Source organism: Ammospiza nelsoni, chromosome 8 (assembly GCF_027579445.1).
Source record: "Ammospiza nelsoni isolate bAmmNel1 chromosome 8, bAmmNel1.pri, whole genome shotgun sequence".
NCBI classification, from domain to species: Eukaryota; Metazoa; Chordata; class Aves; order Passeriformes; family Passerellidae; genus Ammospiza; species Ammospiza nelsoni.
Genome location: NC_080640.1, coordinates 2,787,401 through 2,810,077, shown reverse-complemented (window position 1 = coordinate 2,810,077; position 22,677 = coordinate 2,787,401). Strand labels below are relative to the sequence as shown.

General features: G+C 44.4%; 1 protein-coding gene across 4 annotated transcripts in view; it reads right to left on the bottom strand.

The window, feature by feature from the left end:
* C8H10orf90 (chromosome 8 C10orf90 homolog) overlaps window positions 1–22,677 on the bottom strand; it is a 100,440-nt gene that overhangs the window by 10,375 nt on the left and 67,388 nt on the right. For 3 of the 4 annotated variants that reach the window (XR_009418872.1, XM_059476995.1, XM_059476994.1), the window contains exons 2-5: window positions 20,680–20,774; window positions 16,842–17,886; window positions 2,916–3,188; window positions 783–1,027 (exon numbers count right to left, since the gene is read on the bottom strand). Coding sequence is in view for 3 of the 4 variants with exons in the window: in XM_059476994.1 (XP_059332977.1) it covers window positions 783–1,027; window positions 2,916–3,188; window positions 16,842–17,886; window positions 20,680–20,774 (1,658 nt within the window). In the remaining variant the exon portion in view is untranslated. The remainder of the gene's footprint in view (window positions 1–782; window positions 1,028–2,915; window positions 3,189–16,841; window positions 17,887–20,679; window positions 20,775–22,677) is intronic. The other variant, XM_059476996.1, reaches the window with a different exon arrangement.

Genomic DNA, 22,677 nt, shown 5'->3' with positions numbered 1-22,677 from the left:
TCCAAGTCCTGTCCAACCTGGCCTTGGGCACTGCCAGGGATGCAGGGGCAGCCACAGCTTCTCTTCACAGCTTCTACCCTCCCAGCCAGGAATTCCATCTCAATATCCCATCCATCCCTGCCCTCTGGCACTGGGAAGCCATTCCCCCTTGCCCTGTCAAGGTTACACATTTATGTGTTTCAAATTACATATTTTTACATCCAAATTCAAGTTCTTGATGTTTTGCCTGTTTCCTTTTCTCACCCCATCACTGAAGCAACTCATCACTGGCAGTTCACAAACTTTCCTGTTTATTTAGATTGTCAGATCTCTCCATGGCTGATCCAGAAAGAAAACACTTCCCAGTCAAAGGCTGCTTCAACGTTTAGGAATGTCTTAGGACAGGGGAAAGGAGCAGAGATGGGTCTGCAACATGTGCAGGAGGAAAAGGCAGGGAAGTCCATCAGGCAGGTACCACCTGGGCCATGTCCACACCTACAGCTGGAGCTGGAAGTACCAGGCGCTTGGGAAGCTGGGAATTTGTAAATTCCCAAACTCTTAACAAGTTCCCCCCCAGGAACTGCAGCTGCAGCTCCAAACAGGGAGCCTGGACAACCAAGCAAGTTCTGGCAGTGGATACAAACTGCCAAAACTTCACTGGAAAGGGAAAAATCAAGGAATGTGAACTTCTGCCCTTAACAAGTTCCCAGGAAGCAAACACCATCCATGGGGAAAAAGGGGAGAAAACGGAAAAAAAAAAAGAAAACTAAGAGGGGGAAAAAGGAAGAAAAATGATGCTTTACCCGCAGTGAACATGGAGCTGCTGGAGTTTTCTCCTGCTGGGAGTGGGGCTCTGGCCAGGTGAGCAGGTTTTTGTCCCAAGCCACACCTGGAGAGCAGGCCCTGGACAGGGTCACCCTGGAGAGTGGCACCCTGGACAGTGGCACCCTTGACAAGGGCACCCTGGACAGGGGCACCCTCCAGCCTTGCTTGTCCTGTGCCTCGAGCTCCTCTGCTCTGTCCCTCGGAGCAGGGAATTCATAATTGCCTTGGAGAGATTTAAAAGTTCGTTAGGAGCGCATGGCTAATTTTTTATTGGGTTCTCCACCTCATTAGACAGAGAGGGCAATTCCTGAAATAAGAAAGCCAGGCTGTTATTAATAGGCCTCATTAGGCAGAAGAGATCAGGTCTAATGGTGGCTGCCCTGTGACACCCAGAGTGTCTCTCACATTATCCAGACCTCACAGGGAAGGAAATCACAATTAAAACTCTGGGACACTCAGCTCTCTTTGCTGGTGCTTCCCAAAATCTGCGCCATGGAAAGCCAGGGATATCTTGCTGTGTGACCTGCAGGTGGAGTTCATTCCAATTTATTGCAGAAAATACCAGATTGTTATGGGCTTTAACCACAAATCATTTCCCTTTCACCACACTGAGCCTTTCATCAGCACCACTGTTTTGTTTTTTTTCCTTTGTTTTTAATCCAGTTTGCTTTCTGTCATTCCTACAGATCCATTAGCCAGTGGAAAAGCTCCATTAAAAAATAATCAGCAAAAGGTTATTGTGCATTATAGGGCATTATTATGAAACTTGTCAATTCACATTGAGAAAAAGAGATTATTTTCTACACTTATAATTAAGTTTTAATGCTCACTGACTGATACTCCCTGTACAAATTAGGACCAAAAGAAGGCTGTGTGCTCAAAAATCAGATTCTCATTCAGGACAGAACGAATCCAAACTAACAAAGGAACTTCAGAATGGCTCCATATGAACTGTTTGAAAAGTCACACTGGATGGAGTGCTCCTTCCTTGCCAAATAATTTGATTTCTAGAACTAAATATCTGGGAATAAAGCCCGTTACTGTTTTATTTCAATTTTTGGTTACAATAAACTTAAAATATTTTCCTCTTTATGACATATTGTACATATTATATTGTACTTTAAAAACATATTAAAAAGATCTGTGTTGGGTACATTTGCCTTATAAAAGCCTGAACTGTATTTCCTCCCTAACACTGTTCTCACCAACATTTTGGAATAAACCTTGAAACCTGTGAACATGAAATTAAATTCCTCCCTAAGCCAGGTTTAGAGGTGTGGATTAAGTTGGGCTTTGCCAGATCTCAGTGGATGCTTCACTTTTGTAAAACAAAGTTGCTCTCAGTTAGGGGAATGCCATGATTTAACTTCAGGCATTAAAAACAGCATTTAGGCTTCCAAATGTGTGACATTCAGTAGCTTTATGCTCAGTGATGACAAATTTTCCCTACCTGCCTGCAAAAAATTCTCTTCAGAAAACACAGCTGTAAGAAAAAAAGGTTCTATGACAGGTTCTATTACAACATTTTTAAGGAATAAGTTTCTCACAAACATATTGATACTAAACCCAAATTATTCTCAGTTGCTTTCTGCAAAAATACCTGGTGCATGAATACAGCTGCTGGTGTCATCCGCATTTCAGCTGTGAGAATTAATGTTGGAAGTAAGACATCCCAGACACAGCTGAACCCAAAGAAATTATGTTTTATGTTATTAAATCTTGTTAATAATCATAGTTCCGGTTGTTGTGTCATTAAAAAAAAGGTTGAAGGAGTGAAAGAAAGGTATCAGAACAAGGTTGTAAAAATAACCTCACTACTGGTAGTACCTGGGTAGGGTGGGGCTGCTTGACTTTGCAATTTTAATGCTTTTTCAAGATTTTCTTGGGAATCTAAGCCTATCTTGGTAATTTTAATCTTGTTTTCTGTGAACCATAGCAATGTATACAGTCAGATCAGCTGATTGATCTCTCACCAGATGACTCACGCTCAGCACTTAAAGCTGCACAAAAATGGCCCGAATTTCCATTATTTCACTTTTCTTCTCTGAGACTGATCTCATCTTATTATTGAAACCATATTCCTGACAACCACAGTAGGATTTGTACCTTACTTTTTAGGAGCTGCTTTTGCCTGTGAACATTTTCTTCCCAGAGCATTCCTGATGACGCCTTTGCGTTGCATGTGCTGTTGGAGACACACATTTTTGGTTTCAGGACACCCTGTGCTTGGATCTCTTTGGGTTTGGAGGGGTCTTTGGAGGGATCTGCCCTGTTGGATGAGCCATCAGGAGCAGCAGCAATGGTTTCTCTGGAGGCTGCAAATGGAAGGGAGCCAGGGGTGGTTGTGCTGCTCCTCTTCCTGCTTCCCAACAGCATTGGTGTTCCTGTGAAAAACAGAAAAACAATCCTATAACATGGGAATTTTTTTTTTCTCAGCCTTCTAATCCATGTGGTTTTTATTGGTATGGCAGGATCCTGGAGTTGTATGGGCTGAGCAATCAAAAACTGCAATGGCAAAGCATTGTACAAGTTGGACTTTTGGGTGCCGGTTCTTGCTATGGCTTTGCACAAAGCCAGAGTGGGGCACTGGAAATGCTGGGGGTGGGAGATGCTCCTGAGGCAACCACTCCACTGGAGAGGGGATAAAACCCTGATCCCAAAACTTGTTAGGCCTTGGTTTTCATCACAGCCACCGCTGAACCCATAACAATGATTTTGATGAGGTTTAAACAATTTCCAATCCTAGAATCCTGGAACACTTCCAGTTGAAATGTATCCTAAAGAACATCCAGTGCCACCCCCTTCTATGGGCAGGGACACCTCCCACTGTCCCAGGTGCTCCAAGCCCTGTCCAACCTGGCCTTGGGCACTGCCAGGGATCCAGGGGCAGCCACAGCTGCTCTGGTCACTCTTCCCACCCTCCAGGGATCAATTCCTTCCTAAAATCCCATCCATCCCTGCCCTCTGGCTGTGGGAAGCCATTCCTCTTACCCTGTCCCTCCAGGCCATTGTAAAGATTCCTTCACCTTTCTTCTTGTCTTTTTAAAAGCAGATTTAACACAATTCTTTCCCTGCTGACTCTTTGCCATGTCTTGGCTGAGAACAGAGTGAAGATTAGAAGTGTTTTTCTCCTTTGAGCCAATTCATGGCAAAGGGTGAGATGGCACTGCAGGGATTTTAAAGAATTTGTGAAGAATTTGTGGATGTGGCACTTGGGGACATGGGTTAGTGATGGGCAGTGCTGGGGTCATGGTTGGACTCGATGATTGTGAGGGGTTTTTCCAACCTAAATGATTCTGTGATTCTGTGTTTGGCACTTCCTTATCTCAGAGTCACTCACTAAGATCAGATCCTGTCTTGTGGGAAGCTTGCAGTTCACTTTCCCAGTCCTTAATCCACCATCAGTAGATAAGAAATATTCTTTTCCACAAAATTATGATCTCCTATGCAATTTAGTGACCTGACTGACTCATGTCTCTTTTGACTCTCCAGTATTTCTGAGAAAATCAGAGGCATTAAGATACAGCATTTCTTCCCTTTCCCTGTAGATCAGAGCTTGGAGCACAGAACCACAGAATTGTTTAGGTTGGCAAAGCCCTCAGAGATCATCGACTCCAACCACAACATCTTGAGCTCCTTCCTGTCGCTGCCCATACAGTGAGAAGGAGTCAGCTCCTCAGGGGATCCTCCAGTGAGGGATCCCTGAAGATCAGCACAAACAGAAAAAACAAACCTTAGTTTTAATGTTTTTAATTAAATTCATTGAGATGGACCCTATCCAAAGCAGTTTCACAGCCCTACAGAAAATCTGGTCAAAGCAAGGACGTGCACACAGAGCTCTCAAATATCCAAGCTCTCCTGCTCTCTGACAAAACTTATTTTTCTCTGTGCTTTTCATACATTGCAAATATCTCCCTTATCTTTTATCACAACCAAGTCCTTTTCTCAGATGGAAACAGTTTTGATGCAAATGCTCCCAAGAAACTGGACAGACTCAATTCTGTGCATCCTCTCAGAGCTCTTGCATATCCATGGACCTGCTCCCTGACCAATCCCATTCCTGCAGTCACACAAAAATGTCTTATGGCACAGAGAGGGGGCAAAAAGCACTGGGACAGATTAATGGAATCATGGGCTCAAAGGGTGACTGTGGGAGGAGGTAGGAACAAGCAGTGGGGTAGGAGAAGATGAAGAAAGCAGCAGGTAGCATTGAGGAACTGCAGAGCAGCAGGGGAGGAAGCCCTTTCACTCAGGCAGCCAAGAAATCAGATGGATAGAGGGGAAAAAAGGAGGGGAGCTAAGCCCCAGGAAGAACCTGAATGGAAAACAGATTATCTCATTAAGTCACCTTTTAAATTGAAATCGTTTACTGGCCAGCAGTACACAGAGAAGAGAAGAAAGAAGAAAAGAGGAAAGAGTTTCTGCTCATCCATGGCAGCATCACAGTGGGAGATAATTTGCCTTCATATCAAGAAACGGTCTGTGCAGCAAATGTGTGTTGTGAAGCCAAACAGCTTGGCTGTCAAATTGCTCCAGGCAGTGCTGTGTCCCCAGGAGGGGCTGTTTGCTGCTGCTGGGCTCCCCAAAATCAGCAGGAGTCATCAGGAGGGTCACAATGGGCTGAAGGGAGATGGGTGGAACAGTGGAGACCGGAGTGAGGGAAGGAGGAGGCTCCAAGCCACATCTCCCCTCTCTAACTCAGAATATTGATCTGAACACAAGAAAGAAGAGCTGCCTGGAGTATTCACAGCCCATTTACTCCTAACTACCAGACTAGCTCTCCATGGATATTGGCTTCCAAGTGTAAGTACAGCAACCTTCAAGAATGGACAATTAAGCTCCAGGAAATTTCTTACGCGTTGTGCGTATGGAGAAAACCTTCTCTCCTCTCTGCACCACTTCCCTGCTGAAAGAAACTCCACCAGTGGCATCCTCCAACAAGGCCTGGGGGACCCCTGCAAAGATGTGGAGTAGGAGAGAAGGAAAAGAAATGCATGAACAAAACTAAGAATGGGGTCAAAAACTACAAAAAGGGGATGGATGCTTCTTAGCATTTTATGATAAAAGGTTGCCTTGAGAAAGAATTTCAAAACCCCCCATGATTCCTGATGAAATTCAGGAACAAAATCAACACGTCCTTCCTGCATGAAAAGCTTCTTCCTTGTGGATCTGGTTCTAATATTCTAACTGAATCTTAATCCTTATTAGATTCACAGTATGGTGGGGATCTTTTTTTTTTTGTGGTAGTTAATTAAAGCAATAAAAAAAATGTGCATCTTCTTCTTCTCTAACACTGAAGGCAATCAGAATAATAACAGAGTCAATTTGCTAAATTCTTTCTTCCAGCTCCCTCTTGAATTAACCTTTCTCTTCCCAAAGGTGCACCCAGGTGGAGCAAAATCTCCAGGAAAACAGAGCAAAGCAAACCAGACAGGGGCTCCAAAAATCAACTCCCTCATCCTCAAAGCAGCTCTCAGTAACTTTAATGAACACAGATGCAAATGATATTTAGGAATAAAAAGAAAAAAAAAAGAACAAGGCAAAGGTACTTAAAGGTAAGATCACAGCGTTTCACTCTGTACACCCTGGACCCATTTTTAATATTCTGTGTGGGGAATTAGGACTGTTACTCTCATTAAGACTATCTGGAATTGCATATCTAAATCCCTCCACCAACCCAGCTTGAAATATATATGCCCCACTGAGAATAGCCAGAATTGCAACTGGATGACCAGAAATAGATGGTTTTTCTATTATCCCAGCTGAGGAAAGCCTTTAAAACCAATGAACAAAGACATGCAAGTGTAATGCTTTGGGAGATATGGGAGAGCAAAACTCAAAGAAACAGAAAGCAGAGTGACTCCATTAATAAAATTCAGCCAGTATAGGTTGTAGCTGGAAAAGTTCAGCTGCTTATAGAAGCAAATTTAAGGAACAAAGTCATAATTACATCTGGAGAAGAGTCATTTTTGCCCTGTGCAAGAAAGATGACAAGAGCTCAATTTTTAAATAACGACTTAGTGAAAACCATACCATATAGGAGGAGTTTAAAATATTCTGTAAAACCAAGGGTAGGTTTTCAAAAGCTCCTTAAAAAAAAAAAAAGAAAAAAAAATCCTTGATCTTGGAGTAAAATAAGTATATTGTTTTACTGTAAAGTATCTTTTTACATTTCCCCTCTCTCCCTTCAGGGGGTTTTGCTAACGGGAAGTGACCCTGCATTACAGCAGGGTAAATTTGAGACACACACAATCCAGGCAAACATCCCCTGCTCCATTGTTACTGCTTTTTTCCCCCCATTTCACTTTACAGCAGGATAATTCAGCTTTTCATCCTTGAATATAATAACACTCTTCCCAGAGTTCCAGTGTGGATTTTTGATGATTTGTGACAAAGTGCTCCTTTGAAACTGGCCAAATCTCATTTTAGCAGAGGCAGGGCTGCAGATCCTCCCCGGCCACCGAGTCAGGCCGAGAGGTGGCTGGGGAGGGGACACTGAGCTGATTCCCCGGGTGTCCCCAATGAGATCAGACATCAGCACTGGGGGTGGCTGTGCATTGCAGAGCACCTGCTGGGGGGTTTGTTTGAATTTAATAAAAAAGCCCCCCATCCTGAGCTGCTGAGCTCTGCCGGACCTCCGTGCTGGGAGCCGATGCTGCCAACACCCCAAGCAGAGAGGAGCAGGAATGAACATTCCTCAAATATAAGAAACTTCTGCCTCCTTCAAGATTCAGCCCCAGTAGTTGTGGAGACCCACACGTGCCTCGAGCAGCCATCCATAATCCCGAGCAAGGCTCCAGCCCCTGTCTGACAGAGACTGATGGCCTAGCCCTTATCATGAATCAAGGGTTGGCACAGCTGAGCCACGCAGTCTTAGATGGGAGCAAACAGAGCACATCATCTCAACAGCCAGGGAACCCAGAGAAATGGAAACACTGAGAGCCATGGCAGTGTTATTAGTTATGCCAGGGTTTGTCAAGGGATGCAAGGTAGGATGGAGGATTTATTTTTTACGAAAGGTATCACTTGTGATCAGTCAGCGAGCTGCAGTCGGCCAGGGGTGCCACAAAATTCATGTTTTGACTAAAATTCCTGCTGACCAGCAATGAGACTTTTGTCCCAAACTGCCTCCTGATGCTTCTCAAATGATTCATTTGCAAAAAGCAGCATCAGCTGCTGCTCAGCATCAACATCCATGGAAACCACCTGAATTCCTGGTAATGTGGCTCTGCCCACACTCTCCGTTCAAAATGTGATGTCTAACAAGGTCTTGATTCACCTTTCAATAAAAACCTGGGGCTGGATCCTGAGAAACAGGGCTGGGCCCTGACCTCAGTGCCATTCCCAGAACTGCCAAGATCCAAAGTCAAGGTAACTTTGCTGGCTTCAGGAGAGAGGCTCAGCCAGCCCATTCCTCCCAATGAATGTCTCATTGCACCTGTATTAATGCTTCTTCAAACAGCCCTGCCTGCTGGGGATAAAGCTTAATTATCTCAGCTCTATCAATAACACCTCAAGCAAAGAGTCTAGATTAAAAAATTATCTCTAGCAAAAAAGCTTCTCTTTTTCCTAGCTACCACTTTCTGTTTGTTTTTTTTTTTTTTTAAACCATGTTGACAGCTGTGGCCATACTTCTCAAAAGGAAGAGGCTTTCTTTTGGCAAAAGCTAATATTTGACTGCAGAAAATTGTAATCATTTAAAACAGAAAGTGTACCTAAAAGCTGTTAGGCTTCAAACCTATAATCAGTCCTAAGTAGGAAAAGCTTCTTAATGTCAAGAAACAGCTTGTTTACAGAAGGCTTTGGGCAAAATTATTGTAGTGGCTTCAGAGCAAACAATCCCAAACCCAGCTAATCACCAGCCCCTAACAATCAGCCTCTCCCTGCTGAAGGCAAATTTATTTTCTCCAAGCACTTTTCAAATAATTAATTGACCTTCTCCCTTGCTGTTAAACAAGGGAACATCACTTATTCCAGGGAGGGAATGAAGACCAACCTGCAGCACCCAGTCTGGCTGCCATGGAGAGTTTTGGTGGAAGGAGGATTTGCAGTGGTTGCACCAGCAAAATCCTGCAATTTGACAGCCTCCAGTGGCACCAGAGCAGGTCCAGGTTGGGCAGCAGGAAAGATCTCTTCACTGACAGAGTGGTTAACCCCAAAACAGGCTTCCCAGGTGGAGCCAGCATCTCTGGAAGTGTTCCAAAAAGTAGCAGATGTGGCACTTGGTGATATGGTTTAGTTGACATGGTGGTGTTGGACTTGGTGATCTTGCAGGACTTTTTCCAACCTTAATGAGAAGGAAACGTTCTTGCCTGGGACCTGCAGGACATCACCTTACACCTGGAATCATGAGAGGGTGTAATTGCAGCAGGATATTTGAGTGGACAGCTAATAACCCACCCACATGATCTGAGGTGACTGCTCGCACCACGGAGCTCCCAGTATCCAGCTGCTCAACTACAGTGTTTGTATATTTTACTAGCATTTTTCCCTTTCTCTTCCTATGAGCTGGGAGAGGATGAAAGGAAAAAATATTTACTGCTGTACTTTCGAGACATTGCCTGTAACAGCCACAGACCCAAACCCTCCGAGTTAGAAATCCGTGTTTGCATTTCCAGGACGTCATGCTAGAAGCTATCAGACGCTATTGTAGTGACTCAAGGAGTAATCTGATGCAGTGTGACTTGGAAAAAAAAAACCTTCAGGATGATTCAGAACATTTAAATGGCGATTTTCAGGGTAAGAAAGACTTGGGCCACTTGGAATTCTCATCATGTCTGAGGCACCTAGTTCAGCTCCTTCTGATAATTTACCGCAGCCAGGCTGAGCCAAGTATTCATTTCACAGACTGTACAAGAGTCGTTCCTGGTTTAAACCAAGTGTGAATTAGGGGAAAATGAGGCTCTTTACTCCAGCGGCATAATGCAGTCACTGAATCCCCAGAGCCCATCTCTTTTAATCATTATTTTAATGATTCTGGTATTCCAGCCCTGCTGCTGGCCCCGAGTGCTAACGAGTGACTTGTACCCTCCAGTCTTTCACTTCAAACTGTCTCACATTCTTACCAAGGCTGACAGCTCAGATAGAAATGTCACAGAATCACAGAATCATAGAATGGGGTAGGTTGGAAGAGACCTCTAAATCATGGAATCCAAAATGGAAAAGAGAGGAAGAATCAAACCCTCGGTTTTCATATGCTGAACTTTAACTTGGATCCTCAGACAACACGAACATCTTTGGGAAAATCTAATTTATAAATTTCACTCATAAAACTGTGTTCTGTATCATCATTAACAGGGCAGACATCATTCTGTCTTCCAGAGAAACAATGGCCTTCCTACCCAACAGCTTCATTGCAATGTCCCAGAACAGAAAATTGAGCCTTTAATCCTCAAAATGCATTTCCTGAAGGAAATTTCAACTCCAGTCAAATTATTTTATGATCACACAAAACCAAACAAAAAAATCCACAAGAAAATTGCAAAGAAACAGACAAACTCCAAGAAGATCCAACCATCTCTGGCTGCTCGTTGTCTTAAACCACAGAGAAATTGATAAAGAACAATTGGCTCCACAGGAAAATGGTCTCAGCCAGGGTCACTGTGACATCGCAGCACTGTCACTGAAAGCCAGCTTTGGCTCTCACAGCCCTGGGCATCACCCTTCTCCCTTGCTGACAGCATTGCTCACAATCCCAGGGGTAGCCTTGCCTCCATATGGCAGGACAGGAGGTCACCACATCTGTCTCCTGATTTCATAAATAAGTAGTTTAAAGGAGTGGAATATCAAAGAATATCCCTCCTGCTGATCCCTTCCTTCTCCTACACCCTTTGTACCACCAGATGATGGGGAAGGCAGCAAACCTTTGAGACAGAGCAAAGCTGAAGAGCTGCTACTCTAAAAAATGCAAAAGGGCCCTCCAAAAAATATGAGGCATCCCCTTCTTTCTACAAATGAAATTAAAAGCTCCAAGATAGAGAGGCAACTGCTCAGGCCCATCACACAGGCTGGGATCTGTCTCAAAGGCTGGCAGCATCTTCCAGAGTAACAGGATTTCCAGTTCCTCACTCGAGTTTTCATCACCTGCAGTGATTGAATCCTCGTTTTCTGGGGATGCAGCACATGAAGGTCACACCTCAGTGTAACACGGACCCAGTGACACAGAATGTCTAGACTAAGGAAAATTGACAGCCTCCTCCATTTTAAATTTATCCCAGATGAAGTGAAACATCAAAGGAGCTCCTTTTAATGGGCTTTTTGGCATGTGGTCCTTTGTTCTTAACAAGTCAGCACCAGCTGCTGTGTCCATAATGCCAAGTCAGTAACATCCCCAGCCAGATTCCTGGCTGGTGTAAATCAGTGTCACTCCTCTGCAGGCAGAAATTTCACTTGGTTGACATCAGCTGAAGATTTGGCTCCTTGTGCTTAGCAGGTGCAAGATAAGTAAAATCTCCTGTGCCATATTTCATATTTCTCCTGTCTTCACCACCAGTTCTGCTGCACACATTTGCAGGGTGGAGAGTTAATTAGCATCAGCTGGAGCTGCTCAAGTTTCTATACAATAAATTCCATATTGTCAGGAACTGCTTTCCTCTAATTATATCTTGTTCATGTATATATATATATATATATATATATATATATATATATATATATAATGTTATTTATTTATTTATTTATTTATTTTTGCTCATGTACAAATCTTGTACTCTGGCTTATTGCATGGTGACTTTCCCATAAACAAAAGATGATGTGAGAACAACAGGCCACATTCCTTCATCACAGCATTTCAAATACTATTTAATTAATGAAAGTAAATATTACTCATAGCCTTCAGATTTCCTAATTAGCTCATTCTGTTACCAGGTTGATCTATTAGTTTAAAGGTGACCCACAAGATTTTCTTGATACATATATGTCTCAAATACCTGGAGCTCTTCAGTGTGTATTTAAAACAAAAATGTATTTTTGCTTTGCAGGTAGCAGCTTATCAAAGTCCCACAGCACCAGCTGTTCTGATTTTACCCCAGTATGAGGAGGAATATACATACATGCATCAAAAAATTAAAACAGATCTTGAAACAAATTCAAGTCTAGTTATTTACCCCTTAAAAACTCATTAACACTGCTGACTTCAGCACCTGTTAATGAGTAAGTTCAAGAAGGAAACAGAAATCTGTAATCATCTGGGGCCATTTAACAAACCCAAAGCCCAGATCCCATCTCAGTTTTCCCCACTGGCTGTCTTGGGTTGTTTTAATTAAGCAAATTATGCTTCCAAGTCCCCTGCCACGCTCTTTGGGCAAAGGTGCAAGCATTGGCATTACCGAGTGTCTGGGGTGTCTCATTCACTGCTGTGGCCACGTCCCTTCCCTCCCGAGCATCTCATCCCTGAATTCTCAAAGAGGAACGTTGGGAGGGCTGCCCTGGACACCCCAGAGGCAGGAGAGCTCCCAGGGCTCTGCTGAGCACGTTCATCACAGCCACCCATTGTGTGCCATCCCCATTGTGTGCCATCCCCATTGTGTGCCATCCCCATTGTGTGCCATCCCCTCCTGCTGCTGACTGCAGTGTGGAACCATGGAACCCTTCTGGCTGGAACTCTGGAACCTTCTGTGCCTGGGCTCACACCATTCCCAGCTCTGCCATGGCCACCATGTCCCCAGGTGCCACCTCCACATGGCTTTTGATCCCCTCCAGGATGGGGACTCCACCACTGGAAAACCTTTCCATGAAGGAATTTTCCCCAATACCAAACGCAAACTTGCCCTGGCCCAGCCTGAGGCCGTTCCCTCTCCTGTCCCTCTTCCCTGGCCGTCCCTCCTGTCAGGAGCTGTGCAGAGCCACAAGGGCCCCCTGAGCCTCCTTTGCTCCAGGCTGAGCTCCTTCCCAGCTCCCTCAGAGCCTCCAGCCCCCTCCCCAGTTCCATTCCCTTCCCTGGACACTCTCCAGCCCCTCAATGTCTCTCTTGTCCAAGACTGACCCCAGGATCTGAGGTCCCTCAGCAGTGCCTGGCACTGGGATTGTCACTGCCTTGGTCCTATGACCACACTGTTGTGGCCATATGATTATCTTATAACCCTGATGTCCCTAATTTTGGGTGGCTTACATGGGAATGTAATTCATGATTTTCCCTTTTGTCATCTCCCCCTACCCTCCTTGCACATCTGCACCTCAGCTCAGGGCAGAGGGATCCAGCACAGCACCCACAATCCAGAGTGGATTCACTCTCCAGCTCAGCTGTTATTCCTTAATATCTCTCCACATCAGTTTTGGGTATGACAACAAAACATGAACAAAAGTGTAGAGGTGAGCAGGAAATATTTTGGTTTAGAAAAGAGCTGAGATGTGTGAAGGCGTTCAGGCATGAAGTTTACTGCTATCTAAGCTCAAATGGATAAATTTAGATGTTGGCATTCATAATCTTCCCTAGAAAAGTGATGATATTGTTTAATCAAGAGGTCAAAAAGAATTTAAAATTGTCCCATTTTCTTCTTTTTTCTCCTTTTTAATAATTCAGCCTAGTGCCCAGTAGGGTAATAGATAGTGAAAGACGGATGGAGAACTAGATATTCATGGGGAATACATTCTTCATGAAAGCTAGGTGAGAAATTAATATTAAAATGTTCCTGTCTTCAGCAGAAACAAGACTAATTTTTTCATTTCTAACTTACCTTGTATTTATGAGACATCAGCTGCAGACAGGAAAGGAAATTGCAGCATTGCCTAAGAGCAGCGTTAGCAAGTCCTGACAGCTTGTTAAAAGCCGTGACCAAAGGCAGGGTGATGCACATCCATCACCCGTGGCAGGCACCTCGTGGAGCTTGGCCTGGGCTGGCCCTTGGCCACATCTCTGAGTGGGTGGCTCGTGTGGCCCCCAGTGGGACCCTTCACACATCCCTGCAGCTGCCCCAGGGATGGGAATGTTGGCCACTCACTAAAAATAAACACAGTTCTGTCCCACGGCTCTGTCCTCCCACAGTTCCAGCCTGACTTCATGTATAACATGGATTTTCCAGCCCTTACAATCCCATTTCTTGCCAGATAATGGAAGTAAAGGCCCAAAGCAGTGCAGCCAATAGAAGATAGAGTCCACAGTGGGGAAATATCATATTCCATCCTTGGGATGCTCTAGCAGAAACCATGGCTTTGAACTCTGAGTCCCAGAGATTTGGATTTCCCATTGTAATTCCCATCCACGAGCAGAGCCCAAGATTTACATTTCATTAATAATCCTAAAGCATCCTTTTCATATGAGGCACATGATGAAAATACATAACTCTGGAGATTACCTGGCCCAGCCTCCTGCTGAAAGAAGGGCCTTAGATTAAGCTATCCAGGTCCATGTAAAGCCAAATCTTGAACAGTTGGATTTGGACATGAAATAATGAGTAATACAGTAAGTAGAGTCATCATTACTGCAGTGAAGTCACACAAAGATTAGGAAAAAGACACTCAGCTGGGCCTAGAGGAAACAGCAAACCCAGCCCCAGCACCTGTAAAGCAGAGAGTATTTGGGTGCTCCTTCCAACTCAGATCCTAATAAAGCAACCTATACATCCTGCAAACTGCATTTACAGATTTCATACAGAGAAGTGTAGCCTTGAAAGTAATTTTTCTTTTTTTTTCCCTCAGCATAGTGATGTTATTACCACTTGTATTTCTGCTGGCAGGAAGCTCTTGCCTACAGCTGCAAACCAATATAAACTCCAACTTTCTGGGTCATCAGAAATGTAATGGACAAAGTGCTCTCTGCAGTTACCTCATCCATAAGATAACTGAGTTAAAGCATGAACACTGTGGCAAAACTTGTTCACTGTCCCTTCTTTGCTGGTTCCCCTTTCTTTTTAAACACTTCATTTCACAAACATTTCACTGCATAAACATGGAGCAGAGCAAAGCCTAACAGGAACAGGTTTGAATTAGTAAACAGCAGAGGAAAAAAAATATCCAAAATAACTGGGAATCTAGAATGGGATAAAAGTTCCTCCCCAAAAGGGTTGTCCAGTCCTACAGGGATTTAAAAGCCCTTTGGATGTGGCACTTGGGGATGTGGGTCAGTGGTGGCCTTGGCAGTGCTGGGGGCTGGTTTGACTGGATGATCTTAAAGGTCGTTTCAAACATTAATGATTCCACGATTGATAATCTCATACCAATACTTCTCCTCCTCACTTCACCCAGTCCAGAAGTAAAAAGGACTCAGTTTTTAAGTTGTCCCAGGTTAAAACCACAGCATTCCCTCTCATTTTGAGCACCAGTGTGGATGTCCCATGCATTTTACCAGGCTTCTCCTATTAAATGGTTGATGGCTGTGCACGAGCTCATTACTTGGATTATCCTGCTGTTGTTTTGGAGCATTATTCTGGTTGTTTATACAAATTTCACACAGGAAAGTTGTAGTAGGCTGATAAACACCTCCTTACACATTACAAAGGGTCTGAGCAGGAGAAATGTATATCTTTGCATTCTACATTATGGCCCACACAAAAGGTGGAAGCAGTTAAAAGGTAACACTTCCCATGTTTATTTACACCTATAGTCTTATGTACACAAATGGTGGAAGTTCTTTATCACAAACCAGTATTTCTCAGCTCCTTACTTCACTGATTTCCTCCTTTCAGTAAAACTATGGAACCATGAGGAGCCTCCCAACTCACTTTCTAATTATTTCTAGTAAAAGTGGTTCTTCCACACCACCATGGCATCACTAAGCCCAGGGAAGGCTCAGTTTTAAATCTGCTCTATCACAGAGAAACCTTAGATGGTGTTGAATAAAGCCTTGAATATATAACACTCCCCATGGAGTGATATTCCCTGATATTTAAAATTAGGATGTGTACAATGAAGTGCTGCATTTGCTGGTGCCATCCCTTTGTATTTCCATCCCAAGCCCCTTAGCACTGGTTGGCATCTTCCCTCTCCTGTTCCCCACTGTTCTTCTCCTGTCTAACACCACATAGCCTGCATTATGCTTAGGAAAACAGAGGAATATTTTATGTCAGGCTCTGCCCCTGCAGGAGCAATCCCACTGATTTCAGGCATGGAAAAGGGAGAGCAGCAGAGACTGGGGGGAGTTTGCACCTTGCCCAGCCCTCGAGGCAGCGTGAGGCTTCTCATCTCTCTGTTTCCTTCCACTGGCACACTGGGAGGATGAAGGTACAAAGGAGCTTTAGGAAGTGGCTCGTGTTCATGCACTGACCTTAGCTCAAAAAGGCCATATAAGAACAGGGTAATTGCAATTAAATGTAGCCCAAGGCTGCAGGGTACAGAGGGGGCGAGTTTAATCTTTGTGCTTTTGGTAAAAAACAGACTGCACTCATTGACAATCTTCCCATCCACCTTCCCTTCCTGGAAAGGCAATAAACCCAGCTGTGGCTATCCAAGTGTGCTGGAAAATCCCAGTGCAGCAGGAGCTGCACCACTCTGGGCAGGAAGCAATCCCCAGGGCCCCTCTCCCTTCCCCAAGGAGCAATGCTGCAAAGAACATTTTATGTTTGTAAAATGCTTGGAATGGTTGGAAACAAATGTGTTCAAGATTTGCAAACCTTTTACCTGGTTCCATTAAGTATAAAATCCTGGGCTTATTACTGTAGCCTTCTAAATAAAAGCTGAAAACAAGATCATTTTTAATTGCAAGGAGCACAAAACCAAACTCAGTGCAGTCATCTCCTTCTTAAAATTCACACCTTGAAATTCAGCCCTTATTCAAAGATAAACCTAATTATTTTCAGGGGATAAGCACTTGCAGGTTGCTGGAAGAATAATAAAAAAATACTGTTATAAATAGTTTTACAAAGGGATTTAATGCAGAAAACACAGGGGGATTTCTCTCTTTCAGCTGATGAGCAGCACACATCACTACCATGGTGAATATTCATGCCAGTGCTGGAGCTGGAAACCTCTGGGCTGTGCTCTAGCTCCCTGAGCCTCTGCAGAAGTAGAAATTGCTCTTATCTGCTCTCACAGGATCACTGTGGTGGGGCTGCTCCAGCCTGAACCTCTGCTCCACCAGCCTGAGGTTTGTGGAAATGACTTACCTGCCTCATTGCTTGAATGAGGAATTTGGAGGGGAAGCACAGTGTGGTGGCTGCCAGGCTGCTCATCCTCTTCCACTGCTGCCTTGTGAGGTCCTCTGGGAATATCCACAAATGCTGCAAGTCCCGAGGCAAAGACACTTTGCAAAGGGTATTTACGACCCAAATGTCCTTCCTTTGTTTTCTTCTCCTTAATTACCTTATTTCCCGTGAAGTCTGTGCTCAGGTGGGATCTGAGCGGAGCTCCGTGCGCTCCTGGGAGCTTCCTTGGAGCTGTCTCCTCCATGGGCTCTCCATTAGCTATGCCATCTACTCCATCTGCTGTTAATCCGGACAAACTGCATTTCAGGCTCAAGGACAATGTGGATCTGTACAATTTTTGGCATTTAACTCGAGGTTGGTGAATGCACACGCTGAGTGACCTGTCCAGATAATAGATGGTGTTTGGACAGGGCTCACACACCTGGAGCTGGACACAGGAGATGAATGAAGGTGGAATTTTCTCCCTCCCATCACTGCTTTGGAGACCCACGCCATCCTCCTTGATTCCAGGGTCAAAAAGCTGCTTTTGGGGTTCTTCACCTAATCTTGAGCAAGACTTGGGTGTCTTTAAATGAGGTTGAATGGCATGGGCTGGGGGAGGCCAGCGCTCGAGGAGAGCGGGGACTGTGCTGGGCGTGGGGGACACGGTGCTGGGCTCCTGGCCAGCCCCAGGGCCACCTGCCAGCTCCCCAGAGCCCACAGGAACACGCCTGGCCGTGACGGTGATGGAGGCAAAGCCTCTCTGCTGGCCTGGACACTGCTTTGGGCTGGGAGAGTCCGACGGTGACATGGTGTCCTCTAAGGATGCCTGGATCTCCAAGCGGCTGGGAAGCACCAGAAATGTTCTGCTAACGATGGCTGAGCCCTGGGTAGGCAAGGATGGCTCTGTGTGAGGAGCTCTGGGCTGGGGGAGCAGGGCCTGCATAGGCACAGAGGGCTTCTCCTCATCAATCTGTGCAATGATTACTGGTGAAATCAATGTCGTGTTTTGGGAAGGGAGAGATTCCTGTAAAAGAAAAGATTCCCAGTTATCACCATACTCCAATATCCTGTGTGCAACTGTTTCTCGTCTACCATCTATCACAGCAGACAGTTTTGTTCAAGATCTCTTGTTACTTTTCTATTCATAATAACATTTTTGTCATTAAAAAATGCACGCTCTTGAAATCAGCTCGGAATTGTCTGGGAGGCTTCAATGAAAACTTTATCACTCTGGTGAAGGGAAAAATATTAAAATTTAAAACCTGTATTCTGTAGCATTATTTTGAGTATTTAACTCATGACCATGGATGGGATTGGTGGGTGTTTAAAAATGGACATGGCAAAGACAGTTGCCAGTTTCAGACTATAAATTCCTCTTTCATGATGATCTGCTGGAATTTAGAATGCATTTAAGTACATTATGAATCACTGCCCTGTGACATCACATGCTGCAGAAGACATGTGGGCACCAGGGGCATGACAGCTTTACAACCTCACCAGTTATAGGCATGAAAAACTCCCAAAAAAGAGATACAGTTACTCATAAGGGCTCTGAGTACTATTTCAATTAATTAGTTCCCTCTTTCTTATGATTCCCTGGTGACACCTGCCAACAATGTACAAACACATATGTACAAGATTGATTGACAGTAGTCCAGAGACTGAGAATGGCCCAGATTAATTTTTCCATCCGTGACAGGAAATATCCATCTTGATAGACCACACCTTACTTCCCCTAAAGTGACAAAGAGGTGCTTTTATGTTCCAGCTCTCTAACAGTCTAACAGAGTAAACCTGAGTTTAAGGCCTCCTGTTGTTATTATCTACCCCATTGGGCACGTAAGTCCCATGCAATAAAGCATCTGGTCTGATCTCATTGCTGCTGTAAATTGGCTGATTAGATTGCTCCTGCCCTGTGTTCCCAGATCTCTTGATCCTAATACAAAAAAAAAAAAAAAAAAAAAAAAAAAAAAACCAAAAAACCAAAAACAAACCCAAACACAACAGTGAATTGGCATGCAGAATGTGAGGATTAGCTTCCTAAAGAAAGCCCATTCTGTGTTTAGGTGCCATCAAATCTTGCTTATTGGAAATTCACCCCAATCCTAGCTGAGTGTCTCTATCACCTGATAATCAATGCCAGGACTCAACAAGGGCTTCAAAACACTACATTGTCCTTCCTCCAGGAGGGCTGTGAGGGTGACACTGCTCTGACCTCCCTGGTGCCATGGTCACCCTTCTCAGGAGGAAGGAAATGATGCCTCAGGGTTGGCTTTTCAATGTTTCGCATTCTGTGCTGCTTTAATATGCACTTCTGAGCTTCATATTAAGGGCTGCTGAGCTCTGTGCACAGAGCAGGGACACAAAACAATTCCTGCTCCAGCTGGGCACCAAGGACAAATGACCCAAATCTCAGCCCAGGAGCACAAACCCTGTGGGCTGCAGAGAGAAAAACAAGCAGGGTGGGACTGCAGGGCTAAAGCTGGAATGGGACAATGAACTGCAAGGTGCAAATGGAGCAGAGCTGATCCCAGGGACAGAGCCCGTGCCCGGCCGTGCATTTTGGGGCCATTTTGGTTCATCTTGGGTGCAGCCCTGGCTGGGCTCTGGTGCTGCCCAACGTGGATCCATGGAGAAGATCCTTTGAATAAATCCCTGCTTTATTCTTTAACTCCATCCAACCTCTGTTCTAGATCAGCCTTCACAAGGCATCAGGGTGACACCACGCTGGAGCCCATGGGGAGATGATTTTTAAGGACCCTTCCAACTCAAACCATTCCATGATTCTGAGCTCCTATGAAACCATCCCTGTGCTCTTTCTCCATGCAGGAAAACATCACCAGGAACACTTTCTTTGTATCCCTTGGGAAGGAGCCTCTTGGGAACCCAAATGGGCAGAGGTAGATCAAGAGTTTATTAACAAGGTGAAATGCCAGATAAATTTTATCAACGCTTTTAAACCAGCTGCCTGTGGTTTGGACAATTCAATAATTTCACAGCCTCAGGGAAAGCATTTTCTTCCTCCTCTGTTTCTTTCATGGTTTGTAACAACATTTGCCTCATATTTTCTTCACTTCGTTTACTTCTGCCTACAGGTTTAAGACCTTTGCATGCCTTCCAAAACTCTCAAGTTCCCCCAGATTTCTACAGGGCACCAAAGAAGAATGTTCCTTGAGAGACTTTATTTTGGATGCATCTCTCATGCTCCAGTAGTTAATTTGACATTTATTTCTTTTGTTGAGGGCTGCACAGATGGAGACATCCTGCAAGAGTCCAAAGGCATGTCAGAAACGCTCCTGATTAGCTGCAAACTCCTGCGCCAATATTTTAAATAATTTACATTCCTTTTTTCTGTAGAAAATATGTATTATTTCCTCCTCTCAATCTTTAGCAAAGAATTGGATCTTTAAGGTTTGCCCAGCTGATCCTGTGCTCGTTGGGAGCTTTCAAGCTTCACTGCATCTTGTGAAAAAAATCCACACGTACACAAAGTAATTGTGGTGAGCTGAAAACCTCAGGCTTTGTCCTGAGGACATATTGGGCAGAGTGTACTGATATTTGGGATATTGCTTGATTTAGCCTCGTGGGGGGTTTTTTACAACTTCTTTTCCCCAACAAAACATGCCATTTTTCCCCATCACCAAGAGCACGCAGAATCACAACACTTAGCCATCATTATATTTGGCTTTTCTGCTGCCTAAGCTAAGCTTAGCTAAACAAAACCAAGTCCAAACATTCTGCTCAGCAATCAGTGATTGTTTTTTAAACCCTCCTGCATTCTGCTGACTGCTCCCCAAGCAGAATTTATTTATTTTACCTTGGTAGGGCTGGATTTTCCCCACACACCGCTCTCCCACTGAAGGCCTGTGCATGTCCTCTGACCATCAGGGCCCCAGCGCTTTTGTGTCACCCCTGGGGAAAAACACATGGAAAGGAACATTATTGTCAGTGTTCTGGAGGAGATGAGTTAGAAAATGTGCTTTTAAATGGAGTGCAGGAGGAGGGAAGGAGTCCTGGAAGTGATCTGATTGCCCTGGGATCTGTTTCTCCCCCTGCACAGAAGAGGCTGTGGAAACACCCTGGGATTCTATTGCTGGGACTTGGACAGTCCCACACTGAGTCCAGGGCTGATCCAAAGCTGCACTATCTCTGCTTTTGATTTCCATGGGCAGCACTGTGGCGGGACTGGGGAGGCTGGGAAATGTGGATTTCTATTATAGTCCTACATTAATTAAGAGATGGGACCACCTTTGGGCTAAGAATGATTTACTGCTCAGACAAACATCAGTCTCAGAGTCCCTGAGATTTCAGAGGAGCAAGCATTCGGCCATAGCTCAGAGCAGTCACAAGTTCTTTGTTACAAGGCAATCTAGAACTTTCTAACCCAATGGACAGCTGCCACAGGGTTTATTTTGCTTTTCTGACCCATCACCTTTACTCACTTCTGCTGCACTGAGGATGCTTTTGTCCAATGGGCTTCTGTCTCACAGGCACACATCTGCTTCTGTTCTAACTTCTGAACTCTCAGCTCGTTCCATACAGCCCCACCCCTGCATTATAAACCTTCACCATCTCAGCAGTGCAGTTTCTCACTCACTTCAGGCAGATTCTTACTTACAACTGTAGAAATAGGAGTTTATGATTTTTCTGCCTAATATCTGTGTATTGTACTTTTACATCAATCCAAGCTTCTCCCAAGGCTGCAGATCAAACCCTTCAATGTCTGTGGAAGTTTCTATCTTTCCATTTCCCACAGATTTCAACAAACACCCTTTCTGTGCCCTCTGCAGAACAGGAAGCACAAACAGCACAGCAACGAGCTGGATTTCACTGGCACTGAGTCACCTTCACATTTAAAGATCTGCAGTGATTCCAAACCGTGTCCACAAATTCTGTTACATCCCAGCATTCCCAGTTCAGTGACAACTGTTCCACCAGCACCTCAACCTCTGCTCTTGTCATGGGCTGTTTTCTGCAAGCACTATTCCCTCTCTGCAGCTTTTTGCATGGAGCTAATTTCCATTTAACACAGTCTGGGCTATTGCACTGATGCATTACATCTGCTGTCAACTGCTTTGCCAGAAATTACGTTACTTTCTAGTTTGTATTAAGCATCCAAAATTAATTTTCAGAAATTCTCCATTTGGACTGAAATCTCTGGACGTTCCTGGCTGTTGTTTTACAGCAACATGTCACACCACTGGTAAGACCTTTTGTATTATTTTTCTTCCACCCAGGCAGGCTGCCACAAGAGAAAATTTTTTGCTAAGCAGAATTTCAGTTTACGTGTTACATTATATTGACAAAAGAATATAAATCATCTCCACTTTAGGAACTGTTTATTAAACCATGCCCACCACAACAGAATTCATCTCCTTGGTGAAGGGCAAGAGGGAGAAGATATCAGATCTATCCCTCAAGAAGTCTTTAGTCCCACCACAACATTTAGAGGGTGTTTGATGAGCTTTTGTTTTAATAAGGTACACTAAAATATACTTTAACATTTCCCTAGCATAACTCCAAGATGCCACCATGTATGTCCATAGCTGGCATGAAGGAAGAGGTTTGTTTTTGTCATTGAGCAACAGAGTCCAGAGCCACAGAGCAAACAGCTGGACTCATTAGCCACAGTGTGGGAAAAGCCAGAGTCCCGCAAACAGCCAGAGCAGAGGGCCCACTCCATGGTTTTTGGCAAAGGAATAATGCTGGGTTGCCATCAGTGCAAAGGCAGGGAACCTGGTCTAGCACTGGAAACTGCTGGCACCAAACACAGATGAGATGCCTTGGAGCCAGCTCCTCACCCTGCCATGGTGCT